The sequence below is a fragment of the Tachyglossus aculeatus genome, chromosome 4, assembly GCF_015852505.1.
Source record: "Tachyglossus aculeatus isolate mTacAcu1 chromosome 4, mTacAcu1.pri, whole genome shotgun sequence".
Lineage (NCBI taxonomy): Eukaryota > Metazoa > Chordata > Mammalia > Monotremata > Tachyglossidae > Tachyglossus > Tachyglossus aculeatus.
In genome coordinates, this window is record NC_052069.1 from 5,876,887 (window position 1) to 5,897,688 (window position 20,802).

Genomic DNA, 20,802 nt, shown 5'->3' on the forward strand with positions numbered 1-20,802 from the left:
TTCTCCGTGCCTCCGTTCCCTCTTCTTCTGTAAAATGGGGATTAAGGCTGTGAGCCCCATGTGGGACAGGGACTGTGTCCAACCTGATGAGCTTGGATCAACCCCAGTGCTTAGAACAGTGCTTGGCACTTAGTAGGTGCTTAACAAATACCATTATTACTATCATGTTCATCATCATCAATCGTATTTATTGAGCGCTTACTGTGTGCAGAGCACTATACTAAGCGCTTGGGAAGTACAAATTGGTACTTGTATCATTGGTACTTGTAAATTGGTATTGGTACAAGTATCATGTTGTTGTTTTTGTTATCGTTATCGTTATTCAGAGCTGCCCTATAATCATTTCTTAGAACAGGGACACTGTCAGAGAGGCGGGAATCAGTTATCTAAAGCAAATTCTCAATAATGATAATAATAATAATAATAATAATAGTAATAATAATAATAATTTTGGCATTTGTTAAGCACTTACTATGTGCAAAGCACTGTTCTAAGCGCTGGGGAGGATACAAGGGTTGTCCCATGTGGGGCTCACAATCTTAATCCCCATTTTACAGATGAGGTAACTGAGGCCCAGAGAAGTTAACACACAGCTGACAAGCGGCAGAGCCGGGATTTGAACCCATGACCTCTGACTCCCAAGCCCCTGCTCTTTCCACTGAGCCACGCTGCTTCTGAATGCTAAAGATAGTACTCGAGATTTGCATGAAAGAATTTGATATCTTACTGATCATCTCCCACTGCCTGTCAAAAAATCTATCTTATCGCTTCGCTTAGCTGGTAAATATCGCACACACACAGACTGCTCTTGTTCTCTGGAGGTTTTATCTTTCCATTTATTGTGGAATATTGCTTTTAGAATGGTGTCTTAACTCCTAGTTGACTTGTTTTCCGTCAGTGGTTTAGGAGCAACTATCTCTTCCATCGCGATAATGGTGCATGCCAATTTGCACGTGTTAATAATCGGTGTCTTGGAAGAATGACTTTCTCTGCCAATTTTCCCCCTTGTTCATTACAAGTATGACTAGTGCAGAATTGTCTGTTTTGGACGGTATAACACAAAAGCCTACCACGATGTGAAATTTTAGGTGCCAATTAAAAACCTGAAGCCAGAAATGTTAAGTTGGCATTAGGGTGCTTACTCATCCACATACAGTACTTCGCAGCCTACACGCTTAGCCAAAAATACTATTGAAAAACGTAGGATTTAAGTATAGGAATACGTTGCCATGGGAACGTCTTCTCTGGCATCTCCCGAACTTGCTGTTCGTATCCTGATCCGGAGATACCGTGGAGCCTAATAGATTGGAGGCTCCTTGGGGGCAAGAATTATTCCGAGCAACTCTTTCATACCAAATCTAGGAAGGCGAAATTAGTACAAGAAACCAGCAATTTAGCGAACGGCTTAAATAGATGAGAGCGGTCAGTCAATCAGTTGTATTTATGGGGTGCTTACTAGGGGAAAAGCACTGTACTAAGCGCTTGGGAGAGTACGGCATAACCATCCCTTAGCACAGCATAGTGGATAGAGCACACCTCGGAGTCAGAAGGTCATGGGTTCTAATTCCGGCTCCGCCGCTTCTCTGCCCTGTGACCTTGGGCAAGTCACTTTACTTCTCTGGGCCTCAGTTGCCTCATCTATAAAATGGGGATTAAGACCGTTAGTCCCAAGTGGGACAGTGTCTAACCCTATTTGCTTTTATCCACTCTGGTGCTCAGTACAGTGCCTGACACATAGTAAGCTTTTAACAAATACTACAATTATTATTATTATTGTTATCCTTATTATATTACAATTTAGCAGACACAATAGAGAAGCAGTGTGGCTCAGTGGAAAGAGCATGGGCTTTGGAGTCAGAGGGCATGGGTTCAAATCCTGGCTCCACCAACTGTCAGCTCTGTGACTTTGGGCAAGTCACTTCACTTCTCTGCGCCTCAGTGACCTCATCTGTAAAATGGGGATTAAGACTGTGAGCCCCATGTGGGACAACCTGATCACCTTGTATCCCCCCAGCGCTTAGAACAGTGCTTTGCACATAGTAAGCACTTAACAAATGCCATCATTATTATTATTATTATTATGGGGATGAAGACTGTGAGCCCCATGTGGGACAATCTGATCACCTTGTACCCTCCCCAGCGCTTAGAACAGTGCTTTTCACCTAGTAAGCACTTAACAAATGCCGTTATTATTATTGTTATTTTTACAACTTACAGTACAGTCTAAAGGAGGAGTAGATCTTAGGAAATCCATTTCTAGCAGAGTGCTTTCAAAGCCAAAAAATTGAGCAAAGAAAAACTCATGTTATTCTTACTCGTCACTTTTTGTTTTCAAATGCTTTGAGATTCTCAGTCCCTCCAGGGAAAGAGACTGCATCTAATTCCCATCTGTGTTTTCTCTTCCAGGGGTTAGTACAATACTCAGCACACAGTAAGCACTTAATAAGTATGATTACTACTGATCAAGGTACAGAGCACTTAATAAGTATGATTACTACTGATCAAGGTACAGCATTTAGTGAGAAGCAACATGGCTTAGTGGAAAGAGGTTTTGTAGGTGGTTTTGAACCCTGTATGAAGAACCCTGGGGCATACTTTGGAAAATAAAGTCGCAATGCCTGCTTTCAAGGCACTGAAAATAATAATAATAATAGTAATAATAATAATGATAATGATGATAGTGTTTGTTAAGCACTTACTATGTGCCAAGCACTGTTCTAACACTGTGCTAGATACAAGGTAATCAGGTTGTTCAACATGGGGCTCACAGTCTTAATCCCCATTTTACAGATGAGGTAACTGAGGCACAGAAAATTTAAGTGACTTGCCCAAAGTCACACAGCTGACAAGTGGCAGAGCCGGGATTAGAATCCATGACCTCTGGCTCCCAAGCCCTGGGTCTTTCCTCTAAGACACGCTGCTTCTCTGAAAACAGCCAATACGTTGTAAGGTCGTTGTGGGCAGGGAACGTGCCTACCAACTGTGTTGCCCAAGTGCTTAGTACAGTGCTCTGTACACATTAAGCGCTCAATAAGTGCCATCGGTAGATCAATGAAGCTAGAAGCAGCGTGGCTTAGTGGATAGAGCCCGGCCTGGGGGTCAGAATGACCTGGGGTCTGATTCCGGCTCTGCCACGTGTCAGCTGTGTGACTTCGGGCAACTCATTTAACTTCTCTGGGCCTCAGTAACCTCATTTGTAAAACGGGGATTAAGACCCATGTGGGACAGGGACTGTGTCCAACCTGATTAACGTGTATCTAATCCAGCGCTTAGAACAGTGCTCGGCACATAGTGAGCACTTAATAAGCACCATAATTATTAACTGCACTGGCATCATTGGTAACGTTGGTGAATGGTGTGTTTTCGTTGTCAGAGATGGAGTCCCCTACTGTGAAGCAGACTATCATGCCAAATTTGGGATCCAGTGCGACAGATGTGAGAAATATATCACAGGCAGAGTCCTGGAGGTAAGGCAAAACCCCCTCCAACTCAAGTGGGGTTTCATCAGAATAATGACAATCGCCATTAAAAATCATAATAATACCAGTTCATTCATTCTGTTGATGCTATTTATTGAATGCTTACGGTATGCAAAGCACTGTTCTAAGCGCTTTGGAGAGGACAGTACAGCAATAAACAGACATATTCCCTATCCACAACGAGCTCACATTCTAGACTGGGGGGATTGACATCAGTAGAAATAAATAAATGACAGTTATGGACGTAAGTGTTGAGGGGCTGGGAGCAAGGATAGAGGAAAGCGCTCAATAAATACAATTGAATGAATGAATGAATGAAAGGGAGCAAGTCAGGCTGATGTAGAAGGGAGTGGGAGATGAGGAAAAGTGGGGCTAAGTCAGGGAAGGCCTCTTGGAGGAGATGGGCCTTCAATCAGGCTTTGAAGCGGGGGAGAGGCATTGTCTGGGGGAAGTGAGGAGGGAGAGCATTCCAGGCCAGAGGTAGGAACATGGACCAGGGGTCGGTGGTGAGATAATCAATCAATCAATCAATCGTATTTATTGAGCGCTTACTATGTGCAGAGCACTGTAGTAAGCGCTTGGGAAGTACAAGTTGGCAACATATAGAGACAGTCCCTACCCAACAGTGGGCTCACAGTCTAAAAGGGGGAGACAGAGAACAAAACCAAACATACTAACAAAATAAAATAAATAGAATAGATATGTACAAATAAAATAAATAAATAAATAGAGTAATAAATATGTACAAACATCTATACATATATACAGGTGCTGTGGGGAAGGGAAGGAGGTAAGATGGGGGGGATGGAGAGGGGGACGAGAGGGAGAGGAAGGAAGGGGCTCAGTCTGGGAAGGCCTCCTGGAGGAGATGAGCTCTCAGCAGGGCCTTGAAGGGAGGAAGAGAGTGAGCTTGGCGGATGGGCAGAGGGAGGCCATTCCGGGCCAGGGGAAGGACGTGGGCCGGGGGTCGACGGCGGGACAGGCGAGAATGAGGCCCGGTGAGGAGGTGAGCGGCGGCAGAGAAGCGGAGGGTGCGGGCTGGGCTGGAGAAGGAGAGAAGGGAGGGGAGGGAGGAGGGGGCGAGGGGATGGACAGCTTTGAAGCCCAGGGTGAGGAGTTTCTGCCTGATGCGCAGATTGATTGGTAGCCACTGGAGATTTTTGAGGAGGGGAGTGATATGCCCAGAGCGTTTCTGGACAAAGATAATCCGGGCAGCAGCATGAAGTATGGGTTGAAGTGGAGAGAGACACGAGGATGGGAGATCAGAGAGAAGGCTGATGCAGTAGTCCAGACGGGATAGGATGAGAGCTTGAATGAGCAGGGTAGCGGTATGGATGGAGAGGAAAGGGCGGATCTTGGCAATGTTGTGGAGCTGAGACCGGCAGGTTTTGGTGACGGCTTGGATGTGAGGGGTGAATGAGAGAGCGGAGTCGAGGATGACACCAAGGTTGCGGGCTTGTGAAACGGGAAGGATGGTAGAGATGGAGGCCCAGTGAGATGGTTAGCAGCACCGGAGGAGCAGAATGTGCAGGCTGGGTTGTAGTTAGAAGAATCATGGTATTTGTTAAGCACTTACTATGTGCCAGGCAGTGTACTAAGCGCTGGAGGAGAGAAGTGAGGTGAGGTAGGAGGGGCCAAGGTGGTAAACTGTTTTAAGGCCCATGGTGAATGGGTTTTGTTTTATGCAGAGTTGGATGGGCAACCACTGGAGGTTTTTGAGGAGCAGGGTGACATGGCCTTTTCTGTCCAATAGTTTCTTCATCTAATAATAACAGTCATAATAATAATTATGCCATTTGATAAATGCTTGCTATGTGCCAGGAACTGCAGTAAGCACTGGGGTGGATACAAGCAAATCAGGTTGGACACAGTTCCTGTTCCACGTAGGGCTCAAAGTCATTTTCCAGAGGAGGTCACTGAGGCCCGGAAACATGAAGTGATTTGCCCAAGGTCACACAGCAGAGAAGTGGCGGATCCAGGATTAGAACCCATCACCTACTGAGAGCTCACCTCCTCCAGGAGGCCTTCCGAGACTAAGCCCCCTTTTTCTTCTCCTCCTCCCCATCCTCCCTCCCTACATCCTTCCCCTCCCCACAGCACCTGCATATATGTTTGTACAGATTTGTTACTCTACTTATTTCACTTGTACGTATTTACTATTCTATTTATTTTGTTAATGATGTGCATCTAGCTTTACTTCTACTTACTCTGATGACTTGACACCTGTCCACATGTTTTGTTTTGATGTCTGTCTCCCGCTTCTAGACTGTGAGCCCGTTGTTGGGTAGGGACCATCTCTATATGTTGCCAACTTGTACTTCCCAAGTGCTTAGTACAGTGCTCTGCACACAGTAAGCGCTCAATAAATATGATTGAATGAATGAATGAATGAATCACCTTCTGAGTCCCAGGCCTGTGCTCTGGCAAGCGGCTTCTCCCAATAGATTTACGTTCTATGCTTATAGACACTGAAATCAATTCCTGGACAGATCATCATCTGATCTGCTCCGAACTGTCACTGATCAATCAATCAGTTACATTGATTGCGCCCTTGCATGTGCAGAGCACTGTACTAAGCGCTTGGAAGGGTACAGTGCAACAGAGTTGGTAGACATGTTCCCTGCTCACAGTGAGCTTACAGTCTAGAGGGGGAGACAGGTATTAATTAATTCATTCATTCATTCAATCGTATTTATTAAGCGCTTACTAATAGAAATAAATAAATGACAGATGTGGACATAAGTGGTGTGGGGTTGAGAGAGGGGGTGACAAAATGGAGCCAATCAGGGTGATGCAGAAGCAGGTGGGAGAAGAGGAAATGAGGGCTTAAGCAGGGAAGGCCTCTTGGAGGAGGTGTGCTTTTAATAAAACTTTGAAGGTGGGGAGAGTGATACTCTGTTGGATATAAAAATATTAATTATAATGGTATTTGTTAAGCTCTTACTAAAGCACTTTTCTAAGCCCTGGGGTAGATACAAGGTAATCAGTTTGTCCCACATGAAGCTCACAGTCTTAATATCCATTTTACAGATGAGGGAACTGAGGCCCAGAGGAGTGAAGTGACTTGTCCAAGGTCACACAGCAGACAAGTGGCGGAGCCGGGATTAGAACCCAGGACCTCTGCCTCCCAAGCCCGGGCTCTTTCCCCTAAGCCACTCTGGGCGGTCCACCCACCCTGTTGGTGGAACTGGTGCTTAGTTATGAGACCCATTTCTTCACACGGTTTGGGTAAATATCCTAGCCACAATCAGCTCGAGGCCGGGAACTCTAGAAACTAAAGACCCCGGGAGGGACAAGAGTCTTCCTCTCCTTCCTTTTTGTTTCAATAATAATAATGATGATGATGGTATTTGTTAAGCACTTACTATGTGTCAGGCACTGTTCTAAGCGATGGGGTAGATACAAGGTAATCAGGTTGTCCTATGTGGGGCTCACTGTCTCAATCCCAATTTTCCAGATGAGGGAACTGAGGCACAGAGAAGTGAAGTGACTAGCCCAGAGTCACCCAGCAGACAGACGGCAGAGCCGGAATTAGAACCCACGGCCTTCCGGCTCCCAAGCCCCGGCTCTACCCACGACACCGTGTTGTTTCTCATCCATCCATCGATCATTGAGTGGTTCCTGTGTGCAGAGGACTGTGCCAAGCGCTTGGGAGGGAGAGTACAACATAACAGAGTGCTTTGCATTGTCCTCTCCGAAGCGCTTAGTATAGTGCTCTGCACACAGCAGAGAAGCAGCATGGCTTAGTGGAAGGAGCCCGGGTTTAGGAGTCAGAGGTTGTGGGTTCTAATCCTGACTCTGCCACTTATCAGCTGTGTGACCTTGGGCAAGTTACTTCACTTCTCTGTGCCTCAGTGACCTCATCTGTAAAATGGGGATGAAGACTGTGAGCCCCACGTGGGACAACCTGATGACCTTGTATCTACCCCAGAGCTTAGTACATAATAATGATGGCACTTTTTAAGCGCTTCCTATGTGCCAAGCACTGTTCTAAGCCCTGGGGGAGATACAAGGTCATCAGATTGTCCCACGTGGGGCTCACAGTCTTCATCCCCATTTTAAAGGTGAGGTAACTGAGGCTCAGAGAAGGTGATTTGCCCAAGGTCATACAGCAGACAAGTGGCGGAGCCGGGATTAGAACCCATGACCTCTGACTCCCGAGCCCGTGCTCTTTCCACTGAGCCACTATGCTTCTCTGTAAGTGCTTAACATATACCAATCAATCAATCAATCGTATTTATTGAGCGCTTACTATGTGCAGAGCACTGTACTAAGCGCTCGGGAAGTACAAATTGGCAACACATAGAGACAGTCCCTACCCAACAGTGGGCTCACAGTCTAAAAGGGGGAGACAGAGAATAAAACCAAACATACTAACAAAATAAAATAAATAGGATAGATATGTACAAGTAAAATAAATGAATAAATAGAGTAATAAATATGTACAAACATATATACATATATACAGGTGCTGTGGGGAAGGGAAGGAGGTAAGATGGGGGGGATGGAGAGGGGGAGGAGGGGGAGAGGAAGGAAGGGGCTCAGTCTGGGAAGGCCTCCATCATCATCATATCAGCATCATCATCATCATCACAGGAAGCGCTCAGTAAATAGGATTGTTTTGTGGACGCGTTCCCCGGCTGCCACGAGCTGCTGAGACTGCCCCTGCTCCCTCTGAGGTCCCCAACTCCGAGTTTCCATGGTGACAACGACCGTGCTCACACGGCCATCCTCCTCTCCGTGAAAACGAAAAGCTCCGTTTCCGCGTGATGTGATTCCATCAGAAATTCAGGTCGTGCCTGGTGTCCTTTGCTGTGAGATTCCGCTCGAGCCTACGGTTCTTCCTCACAGATCCCTCTGAAGTCTTTTTATTTTAATACTATTTGTTGAGGGCCTACTATGTGTCAGACACTCTTCTCAGCGCTGGGGCAGGTACAAGGTCATCCTCGGCCTCGAGGCTGTAAGCTCGTCGTGGGCAGGAAACGTGTCTGTTCATTGCCTCATAGAGAAGCAGCGTGGCTCAGTGGAAAGAGCCCGAGCTTTGGAGTCAGAGGTCATGGGTTCTAATCCTGGCTCCGCCAGTTGTCAGCTGTGTGACTTTGGGAAAGTCGCTTCACTTCTCTGTGCCTCAGTTACCTCATCTGTAAAATGGGGGCTGTGAGCCCGCTGTTGGGTAGGAACCATCTCTATATGTTGCCAGCTTGTACTCCCAAGTGCTTAGTGCAGTGCTCTGCACACAGTAAGCGCTCAATAAATACGATTGAATGAATGAATGAATTAAGACTGTGAGCCCCCTGTGGGACAACCTGATCGCCTTGTAACCTCCCCAGTGCTTAGAACAGTGCTTTGCACATAGCAAGCACTTAATAAATGCCATTATTTTTATTGTCATACTGTCCTCTCCCAAGTGCTTAGTATAGTGCTCGGCATGCAGTAAGCACTCAATAAATACGATTGAATGAATCAGGTTGGATTGGTGAATCAGGAATCAGAGAAGCAGCGTGACTCAGTGGAAAGAGCCCAGGCTTGGGAGTCCGAAGTCATGGGTTCTAATCCCGGCTCTGCCACTTGTCAGCTGTGTGACTTTGGACAAGTCGCTTCACTTCTCTGGGCCTCAGTTGCCTCATCTGTAAAATGGGGATGAAGACTGTGAGCCCCCCGTGAGACAACCTGATTACCTTGTATCCCCCACCAGCGCTTAGAACAGTGCTTGGCACATAGTAAGTGCTTAATAAATGCCATCATTATCATTATTATACATGGACTGCGTATGATAATAATAATTATTATATAATGTAATCTATAATGATTATTATTATATTATTATACACAGTCCATGTCCAACACAGGGCTCACGGTCTTCATCCTCATTTTACAGACAAAGGAACTGAGGCCCAGAGAAGTTAAGTGACTTGCCCAAGGTCACACAGTAGACAAGTGGCAGAGGTGGGATTAGAACCAGGTGCTGGAAACATTAGGGAAGCAGCGTGGCCCAGTAGAAAATGCTACAGGACTGGGAGTCGGAGGTCCTGGATTCTAATCGTGGCTCCGCCACTTTCCTGTTGTGTGACCTTGGGCAAGTCATTTTACTTCTCTGTACTTCAGTTCCCTCCTCTGTAAAATGAGGAGTCTATCCCCAGTCTCCCTCCTACTTAGACTGTGAGTCTCATGTTTGGACCTGATGATCTTGGATCTACCCCAATGCTCAGTACAGCACTTGGCATATTGTAAGGGCTTAACAAATACCACAATTAAGCATACACAGAAGGGGCAACTTTGTTGCGTGCAAAATTGGGCCTGGAATATGGTTTCTGCATTGAGGAGCAGCATAGATTAGTGGAAAGAGCCCGGGCCTGGGAATCAGAAGGGCCTGAGTTCTAATCCCTGCTCTGCCACATCTGCTGGGTGACCTTGGGTAAGCCGCTTTACTTCTCTGGGCCTCAGATTCCTCATCTGAAAGATGGGGATGAAGAGTGTGAGCCCCACGTGGGACCGGGACTGTGTCCAACCTGATTAGCTTGGATCTGCCCCAGTGCTTAGAACTGTACTAGGCACTTAATAAGCACTTAACAAGTACCGTAATTGTTATTATTAATTGTTACTATTATTATTGGCCTTTTAATAATAATGATAATAATAATAGTAATAATAATAATAATAATGGCATTTATTAAGCACTTACTATGTGCAAGGCACTGTTCTAAGCACTGGGGGGATACAAGGCGATCAGATTGTCCCATGTGGGGCTCACAGTCTTCATCCCCATTTTACAGGTGAGGTAACTGAGGCACAGAGAAGTTAAGTGACTTGCTCAAAGTCACACAGCTGACAAGTGGCTTTTCACCATCAGTGCTGTCTCCAAGCATTAAGTGTATGCGTGTGTGTTTGTACACACACACACACACACACACACACACACACACAGAAAGTAGTATATTCATTCATTCAATCGTATTTGTTGAGCGCTTACTGTGTGCAGAGCACTGTACTAAGCGCTTGGGAAGTACAAGTTGGCAACATATAGAGACGGTCCCTACCCAACAGTGGGCTCACAGTCTAGAATATGATCGATTTGTTTATCTAATATTTTCAAAATAGCGAGAGCTCCGTCTGAGAAAAGCCCAGCAGGAAATGGGAGTTTTACCACAAGCTTGTTCTACTTTTGAAACCAAGGCCCCCTTTGCCCAGGTTAATGGAGGAGGTGAAGGGTAAATGAGCTGGGCTCAATAAAGAGTTTGAATAATCTATTTTTAAAAAATGAAAATTGAGCAGTCTATTGGAATCACGTCCTCTCCCTATTTTCCTCCTATCTCTCTCCTACTCTGTCTCCTTCGCAGGCTTCTCCTCCGCCTTCACCCCCTAACTGTGGGGGTCCCTCAAGGTTCAGTTCTGGGTCCCCTTCTGTTCTCCATTTACACCTAATCAATCAATCAATCAATCAATCAATCATATTTATTGAGCGCTTACTGTGTGCAGAGCACTGTACTAGGCGCTTGGGAAGTACAAGTTGGCAACATATAGAGACGGTCCCTAGTCTAGAAGGGGGAGACAGAGAACAAAACCAAACATATTAACAAAATGAAATAAATAGAATAGATATGTACAAGTAAAATACATAAATAAATAGAGTAATAAATATGTACAAACATATATACATATAAACAGGTGCTGTGGGGAAGGGAAGGAGGTAAGACAGGGGGATGGAGAGGGGGACGAGGGGGAGAGGAAGGAGGGGGCTCAGTCCGGGAATCAATCAATCAATCGTATTTATTGAGTGCTTACTGTGTGCAGAGCACTGTACTGAGCGCTTGGGAAGTACAAGTTGGCAACATATAGAGACGGTCCCTACCCAACAGTGGGCTCACAGTCTAAAAGAGGGAAGGCCTCCTACCCTCGGGTAAATCATTCGCTGATTGGGGTTCAGTTATCACCTCTATGCGGATGATTCCCAAATCTCCATCTCCAGCCCAGATCTCTCTCCTTCTTTACATTTTCACATTTCCTCCTGCCTTCAAGACATCTCTACCTGGGTGTCCTCCCGTCACTTCAAACTTAACATGTCCAAAACAGAGCTCCTTATCTTCCCTACCAAACCCTGTCTTCCCCCATCACTGTAGACAACACTACCATCCTCTGTTACTGGGCCAACTGCACGGTACTCTACAGCACTGTCCACGAGAAGCAGCATGGCCTAGTGGCGAGAGCAAGAGTTTGGTCGTCAGAGGTCATGGGTTCTAATCCCAGCTCTGCCACTTGTCTGCTGTGGGACCTTGGACCAGTCACCAGTCTCTGGGCCTCAGTTACCTCATTTGTGAAATGGGGATTACGGCTGTGAGCCCCATGTGGGACAACCTGATCACCTTGTATCTACCCCAGTCCCTGTCCCACATGGGACTCACACTCTTAATCCCCGTTTTTCACAGATGAGGTAACTGAGGCCTGGACAAGTGAAGTGACTTGCCCAAAGTCACACAGCAGATGTGTGGCAGAGCTAGGATTAGAACCCAGGTCCTTCGGACTCCCAGACCTGGGCTCTATCTACTAAGCCACACTAACCCTTGGGAATTTAAGCCACAAAGGATGAATCAGTCTCCTTAGGGGACTGTGTCGAACCAGGGCAAAGACAGAATGTGTGTGGAGAGGAATCCAGGTCAGAACAAGGCAGACTGTCCTTTTGAACCCTCACCTTGGGCCAAAACAGAGTAATAATAATAAAATAATAATAATAATAATAATAATAATAATAATAATAATAATTGCATTTGTTAAGCAGTTACTATGTGCTAAGCACTGTTATAAACACTGGGGGATACAAGGTGATCAGGTTGTCCCATGTGGGGCTCACAGTCTTAATCCCCATTTTAATAATAATAATAATAATAATAATAATAATAATAATGATAGCATTTATTAAGCGCTTACTATGTGCAAAGCGCTGTTCTAAGCGCTGGGGAGGTTACAAGGTGATCAGGTTGTCCCACGTGGGGCTCACAGCATTAATCCCCATTTTAATAATAATAATAATAATAATGATGATGATGATGATAGCATTTATTAAGCGCTTATTACGTGCAAAGCACTGTTCTAAGTGCTGGGGAGGTTACAAGGTGATCAGGTTGTCCCACGGGGGGCTCACAGTCTTAATCCCCATTTTACAGATGAATTAATTGAGGCAGAGAGAAGTTAAGTGATTTGCCCAAAGTCACACAGCTGGCAATTGGCAGAGCCGGGATTTGAACCCATGACCTCTGCCTCCAAAGCCCGGGCTCTTTCCACTGAGCCATGCTGCTTCTGCAGATGAGGTCACTGAGGCCCAGAGAAGTGAAGTGACTTGGCCAAAGTCACACAGCTGACAATTGGCGGAGCTGGGATTGGAACCCATGACCTCTGACTCCAAAGCCCGGGCTCTTTCCACTGAGCCACGCTGCTTCTGGATGGACTCAAACTCTACACACTAAAACAAATCCCAGAGAGTCTTTTTTTTTAGGGCATTTGTTAGGCGCTTACTATGTGTCAAACACTGTTCTGAGCACTGGGGCAGGTACAAGTTAATTAGGTCAGACACAGTCCCTGTCCCACCTGGGGCTCGCAGACTAAGTAGGATGGCGAATGGTCTAGTGGCTGGAGCCCAGGCCTGGGATTCCGAAGGACGTGAGTTCTAATCCTGCTCTGTCGCTTCTCTGCTGTGTGACCTTGGGCAAGTCACTTCACTTCTCTGGGCCTCAGTTCCCTCACCTATAAAATCAATCAATCAATCATATTTATTGAGCGCTTACTGTGTGCAGAGCACTGGACTAAGCGCTTGGGAAGTACAAGGTGGCAACACATAGAGACAGTCCCTACCCAACAGTGGGCTCACAGTCTAAAAAGGGGGAGACAGAGAACAAAACCGAAACATACTAACAAAATAAAATAAATAGAATAGATATGTACGAGTAAAATAAATAAATAGAGTGATAATAGAGTAATAAAATGAGGATTAAGACTGTGAGCCCCATGTGGGACAGGGACTGTGTCCAACCTGATTTACTATTCTATTCATTTTCTTATTAATGTGCATCTCACTTTATTTTTATTTAATCTGACGACCTGACCCCTGTCCACATGTTTTGTTTTGTCTGTCTCCCCCTTCTAGACTGCGAGCCCATTGTTGGGTAGGGACCGTCTCTATCTGTTGCCAACTTGTACTTCCCAAGCGCTTAGTACAGTGCTCTGCACACAGTAAGCGCTCAATAAATATGATTGAATGAATTAATTAATTACCTTATGTCTACCCCAGTGCACAGTGCAGTGCCTGACACAAAGTGCTAAATAAATAACATTAAAAAAATGGACATGTGGGAAAAAAGCACAAGATATAATCTGTAGATCAGTGAAGTTATATGGGAGAGACAGACAGAAAGGCATTTTTTAAAAGATGTAATCGGAATAAAAAAAATCACCGTGCAATCCATTATACATCTATTCATAAGTGCAAAAAAATCACCATGCAATCAATTATGCATCTATTCATAAGCGCAGAGAGATGATCTAATAAATATGTAGATTCTAGATGCCGATACTGCTTCATTTCTGTAGCTTATGATGGTTGGTATTATTAAAAGTGTGTGTGTGTCTGTCTGAGAATATGGCTAGGTTATTATAGTGTATTTTATGCTTTAATATCGCAGAGGGAAGAGTTTGTGTCCACATTAATCGCTTTGAGCAGAAAGATGAACTGAGATGGGACATGTAGACATTAAATGATGTGGCTGATGAAGAAAAAGAACATTTCTCCTGTGGCTATCCCAACCTTGAAAATAAGCACTGTAATATAAGCCCAGGATCTAAAAGAAGAAAAGATGAATCCTGCTTTGAAATTATGCAGTGATTTTTAATCTGGCAGTCCTAGTTATCTCTATTTGTAGATAGTTATAATAATGATGGTATTTAAGTGCTTTCTATGTGTCAAGCAATGTTCTAAGCACTGGAGTAGATGCAAGTTAAGCAGGTTGGACACAGTCCCTGTTCCACATGGGACTCACACTCTTAATCCCCATTTTGCAGATGAGGTAACTGAGGCATAGAAAGTCAGTCAAATGTATTTATTGAGCACTCACTGTGTGCAGTAGCACTTTACTAAGCGCATGGGAGAGTACAATAAAACAAAGTGACTTACTTAAGGTCACACAGCAGAGATGTGATGGAGTCGGGTTTAGAACCCAGGTCCTTCTGACTCCCACGCCTGGGCTCTGTCAACTAGACCACATTGCTTCTTTTGGCCTTATAATGTCGATTCAGGGCTTAATCAATGTGAAACACTAAAGTAATAATAATAATAATAGTAATAATTGCGGCATTTGTTAAGCGCTTACAGTGTGCCAAGCACTGTACTAAGCGCTGGAGTGGATACAAGCAAATCAGGTTGGACACAGTCCCTGTCCCACGTAGGGCTCACGGTCTCGATCCCCATTTTCCAGATGAGGTCACTGAGGCACGGAGAAGTGGAGTGACCTGCCCAAGGTCACACAGCAGACAAGTGGCAGAGCAGGGGTTAGAATGTATGACCTTCCGACCCCAGGCTCTATCCACTGTGTCAGCAGCGTGGATCACTGGAAAGAGCCCGGGCTTTGGAGTCAAAGGTCATGGGTTCAAATCCCAGCTGTGCCAATTGTCAGCTGTGTGACTTTGGGCAAGTCAACTTCACTTCTCTGGGCCTCAGTTCCCTCACCTGTAAAATGAGGATGAAGACTGTGAGCCCCCAGTGATCACTTTGTAACCTCCCTAGCACTTAGAACAGTGCTTTGCACATAGTAAGTGCTTAATAAATGCCATCATTATTATTATTATTCTCTAAGATCAAAGTAAATACAAGATCGTCAGATCTGATCTCGTCTCCGTCTCAGCCTCTAAAAGATAGGGAGCTCAGGCCTTTCCTCTCTATTTTACAGATGAGGAAACTGAGGCCCAGAGAGGTGGCCCAGGAACTTGCTCTCAAAGCACATAGTGACAGAGCTGGGGTTAGAACCCAGGTCTCCCGACACCCAGTCCTGTGTTCTTTCCACTAGGCCCCACGGAAACAGCGTGGATTAGTGGAAAGAGCCTGGGCTTGGGTGTCAGAGGACGTGGGTTCTAATCCCGGCTCCGCCGCTTGTCCTCTATGTGACCTCGGGCAACCCACTTCACTTCCCTGTGCCTCAGTTACCTCATTTGGAAAATGGGGATTAAGACTGTGAACTCCACGAGGGGAAACCTGATTGTTGTAACTACCCCAGCGCTTTGAACAGTGCCAGGCACATAGTAAGCGCTTAACAAATACCATCATTATTATTATTATTATTAAGGTGGCAAGACCTGGGTTCTAATCCCGACTCGGGCCTCCTTGTGGACTGTGGGAGAGTCACTTGACCTCTCTGGGTCTCCGTTTCCTCATCTGTTAAATGGGGATAAGGCTAGATTGTGAGCCCCTGGAAGGTCAGGCCGTAAGCACTGATTCCTTCTCGGGTTGTGTTGTGAATCTCTACCTTTGAGGGGAACAAAGTCCCTTACCTCCAGGTGGGTATTTGTGTGTGTGCCCCTCTTTGTCAGGCCCATCTTGGCTTGGGATTAGGTGGGGCGGGGGGTCCCTGATCTTTGGGGCTGGGCTTGAATCTGGACAGATTTGCTCCCCTGCTAGTCTTCCACTGAATTTTGACTTTTTTATGGTTTATGGTAAGAGTGTTTTTATGTGCCAGGCACTGTAATAAATGCATAGATAGATACAAGCTAATGATGATGATGATGGCATTTGTTAAGCGCTTACTCTGTGCAAAGCACCGTTCTAAGCGCTGGGGGGGATACAAGGTGATTAAGTTGTCCCACGTGGGGCTCACAGTCTTAATCCCCATTTTACAGATGAGGTAACTGAGGCTCAGAGAAGTTAAGTGACTTGCCCAAGGTCACACAACAGACATGTGGCCGAGCTGGGATTCAAACCCATGACCTCTGACTCCAAAGCCCGGGCTCTTTCCACTGAGCCACGCTGCTTCTCTAATCCAAATGGACACAGTCCCTGTCCGGGCCTGGGACTCAAAAGGACTTGGATTCTAATTCCAGCTCTCCCACGTATCTGCTGTATTACCTTGGGCAAGTCACTTCACTTCTCTGTGCCTCAGTTCCCTCATCTGTAAAATGGGAATTAAGACTGTGAGCCCACAGGGGATAGGGATTGTGTTCTAGCCAGTTAGCTTGTATCTACCCTCAGTGATTAGTACAGTGTCTGGCACATAGTAAGTGCTCAACAAAGACCAAAGTTAGTATCATTATTATTATTACATGGGGCTCACAGTCTTCATCCCTATTTTCCAGATGACGGAACTGAGCCCCAAAGAAGTGAAGCGACTTGTCCAAGGTCACACAGCAGACAAGTGGCAGAGCCAGGATTAGAACCCAGCACCTCCAACGCCCAGGCTCTATCCACTAGGCCACGCCGCTTCCCATTATCTTGTTTGTCCTCCATTCTGAGCGGGGACCAGACAAGAACAAAATGAGAACAAACCCTAACAGCAGAGCGAGCCACTTAACCTCTCCGTGCCTCAGTTTCCTCATCTGTAAAATGGGGATTTGATAAATACCTGTTAGACTTATGAACCCCATGTCAGAGACAGACTGTGTCCGGTCTGATTTCTTGGTGTCTATCCCAGGGATTAGCACAGTGCTCGGAACACAGTAAGCTCTTAGCAAATACCACAATGATTACTATCATTTCACTACTCTCCTTCTCCAGCTCGTCTATCTCGCTGCCGACCTCTCGCCCACTTCCTGCCTCTGGCCTGGAATGCCCTCCCTCCTCAAATCTCCCAGACAATGACTTTCCCCCTCTTCAAAAACTTACTGAAGGCCCATCTCCTCCAAGAGGCCTTCCCTTCTTTCCTCTTCTCCCCCTCCTTTCGGTGTCTCCATGACTTGCTCCTTTAATTCATCAACCCCTGCTCCTAGCCCCACAACATTTATGACCGTATCTGCAATTTCTTTATATTAATGTCTGGCTCCTCCTCTAGATTGTCAGCTCACCGTGGGCAGGAAGTGTGTATTTTTATAGTTCTATTATACTCTCCCAAGCGCTTAGTACAGTAGTCTGCACACAGTTGCTCATGGCATAGTGGATAGAGCCCAGGCCTGGGAGCCAGAAGGTCATGGATTCTAATCCCAGCTCCTCCACGTGTTTGCTGTGTGACTTTGGGCAAGTCATATCACATAATAATAATAATAATAATGATGGTATTTGTTAAGCGCTTACTATGTGCAAAGCACTGTTCTAAGCGCTGGGGAAGATACAAGGTTATCAGGTTGTCCCACATGGGGCTCACAGTCTTAGTCCCCATTTTCCAGATGAGGGAACTGAGGCCCAGAGAAGTTAAGTGACTTGCCCAAAGTCACACAGCAGACACGTGGAGGAGCTGGGATCACATCTCTGGGCCTCAGTTCCCTCATCTGGAAAATGGGGATCAAGACTGAGCCCCACGTGGGCCAGGGACTGTGTCCAACCCGATTTGCTTATATCTACCCTACCCTTAGTACAGTGCCTGGCGCATAGTATTATATTATATAGCATTATTATTATTATTATTATTATATTAAATACAACTGACTGAGATGAGGAACAGATTGATAGCTTTTCCTTTTAGTTAATTACCCCTCTAAACTGTAAGCCAGGTGTGGGCAGGGATTGTCTCTATTGCTGAACTGTACTTTCCAAGCGCTCAGTATAGTGCTCTGCACACAGTAAGTGGCCAGTAAATACGACTGAATGAGCAATTCCTGAATGGGAACCGTGGCTATGATGAAATGTCCTTGAAACGCGGAAACCAGAGCAATAGGCATTATAAACAAGTGAGTTGGATACACTCCTGGAGAGAATTTTTTAAAACTGTCTTAAACCGAATAGGACCCAAACAGTAATTTATGATTTTCCCTTTCCGTGCTGTGAAGGTTAGGGCCTCCTACAGGGAAGATTGATGCTTTTGTTTTCCTAAGTCATTGTGAGTTGGGAGGCTGGGATCGAATCTCTGGAACTCAGCTGACTTCCTCCTGGAGCTGGAAAAGCTGGGTGGAAATGAGATGAGACTAATTCCTTCAAGCAGGGTGAACAACTTTCGCCCGGCCCTGTAGAGAAATGGTATGCTCTGAAATGCCTATTTTCCTGCCGTCTTCTGCTAACAACAGAGCCTAGTGTTACGGGAGGTGTACCTGAGAGCTTTAAATTGAGAGACGGAGGCACAGAGAGAGAGAGAGATAGTGACAGAGAGAGAAATAGATATGGAAGGAGAGAGAGAGGAATAGAGATGGAGGGAGAGAGAGATGACTAGGGATGAAGGGAGAGAAAAATAGAGACAGAGGGAGAGAAAAATAGAAAGGAGGGGGAAGGAGGGGGGAAGGAGGGAAAGAGGGAGAAAAGGAGAGAGAGGAAGGGAGAGAAAAGGGAGAGGAGGAAGATAGAAAAAGAGAGGGAAAGAGGAGGAGGAAGATGCTGATTTGTGCAGGATTTTTTTAGGAAAAGATCACATCCATCTTCATCAGATTTTTTGGTAGACTATCTGGGGTTTGGATGTCAAGAGCTACCCAAGAGCTGGTTTCCGAATTAATTTCCACCGACAATCTTCAGCCGATGCCAGTTCCTCTCACGTAAGAGAGGAGGAAAATCGTGGAAAAGGAATTTCAGCGTATCAGACTGAGCACTGGTTAAAAAAAAAAAGGAACTCCCTGAGGTAGGAAGCCTTAAGAAACGTTTCCAAAAGACTTTTCTTGTGAATTCTCCATGCATGTTAAAGATCCGGGAATATGCCTTTCTAAGGTCAAGTCAGAATTCATTTTAAGTTGCGGGGAGGGAGGGAGGTGCGTTTGCATTTGAGCTTTGACATTCACGGTCTAGAGTGACTTGGTGATTTCTGCTGGAGTGGATAATGCCTTGGTGTGAAATGGACAGAACCATCCAAATGGGTAGCGGGTGGATCGAGTGGCAGCTCTGCTTTTGGCTTTATCTAGAAAATGTGCAATGTTTTCTATCCTGTCAGGACATGTCGTCTTAGAGAAGCAGCATGATTAAGAGAGGCAGCGTGGTTTAGTGGAAAGAGCATGGCCTTGGGAGTCAAAGGTTGTGGATTCTAATCCCGGCTCTACACTTATCAGCTGTATGACTTTGAGCAAGTCACTTCACTTCTCTTTGCCTCAGTTACCTCGTCTGTAAAATGGGGATTAAGACTGTGAGCCCCATGTGGGAAAACCTGATTACCTTGTATTACCCAGTGCTTAGAACAGTGCTTGGCACATCATAATAAGCACTTAACAAATACCATCATCATCATTATTATTATTATTATTACGAACTCTGTTACATTGTACTCTCCCTAGCACTTAGCACAGCGCTCTGCACAATAAGGGCTCAATAAATGATTGATTGATTGAAGACATAGCCCCTTCTCCATCCCTCTGATTTGACTAGGCACTTGGCCGTGGACTCCTTAAGCACGTTGAAAAAAAAATGATGGGATTTGGTAAGCGCTTACTATGTGTGAATCACTGTTCTAAGCACTGAGGGGGATACAAGGTGATCAGGTTGCCCCACGAGGGGCTCACAGTCTTAATCCCCATTTTACAGATGAGGTAACTGAGGCCCAGAGAAGGGAAGTGATTTGCCCAAAGTCACACAGCTGACAAGTGGCAGAACAAGGATTAGAACCCATGACCGCTGACTCCCAAACCCGTGCTCTTTCCACTGAGCCAAGCTGTTTTTTATCTCCACAATACTTCTGTAAATCTATTTATCTTCTATTGTCCCCCTTTCTCTTATCTATTCTAATGTCTGTGTCCCTCTCTTGATTGTAAAATCCTTCTGGAGGATGATTGAATCTACTGATCCTGCTGTATTGTACTTTCCAGGTTGCTTAGTAATAATAATATCGATAACATTTGTTAAGCACTTAGTCTGCGCCAAGCACTGTTCTGAGTGCTGGGGTAGATACAAAGTAATCAGGTTGTCCCATGTGGGGCTCACAGTCTTCATCCCCATTTTCCAGATGAGGGAACTGAGGCACAGAGAAGTGAAATGACTTGTCCAAAGTCACACGGCTGATAAGTGGCAGAGCCGGAATTAGAACCCACGACCTCTGGTTCCCAAGCCCGGGCTCTTTCCACTAAGCCACTCTGCTTCTCTGCTTCCTGCCCACAATGAGAGCGCTTAGTACAGTGCTCTGCACACAGTAAGTGCTCAATAAATATGATTGAATGAATGAGTTTACAGTCTACAGGAGAGGCAGATAATGTAAATAAATTATGGACATGGACATATGTGCTGTGGGACTCAAGG

At 45.6% G+C, this 20,802-nt stretch overlaps 1 protein-coding gene across 18 annotated transcripts in view; it reads left to right on the top strand.

The window, feature by feature from the left end:
* Window positions 1–20,802, top strand: part of ABLIM2 (actin binding LIM protein family member 2) — a 308,934-nt gene that overhangs the window by 147,033 nt on the left and 141,099 nt on the right. For all 18 annotated transcript variants that reach the window (XM_038744827.1, XM_038744831.1, XM_038744830.1 and 15 more), the window contains exon 6: window positions 3,374–3,467. In XM_038744827.1, coding sequence (XP_038600755.1) covers window positions 3,374–3,467 — 94 coding nt within the window. The remainder of the gene's footprint in view (window positions 1–3,373; window positions 3,468–20,802) is intronic.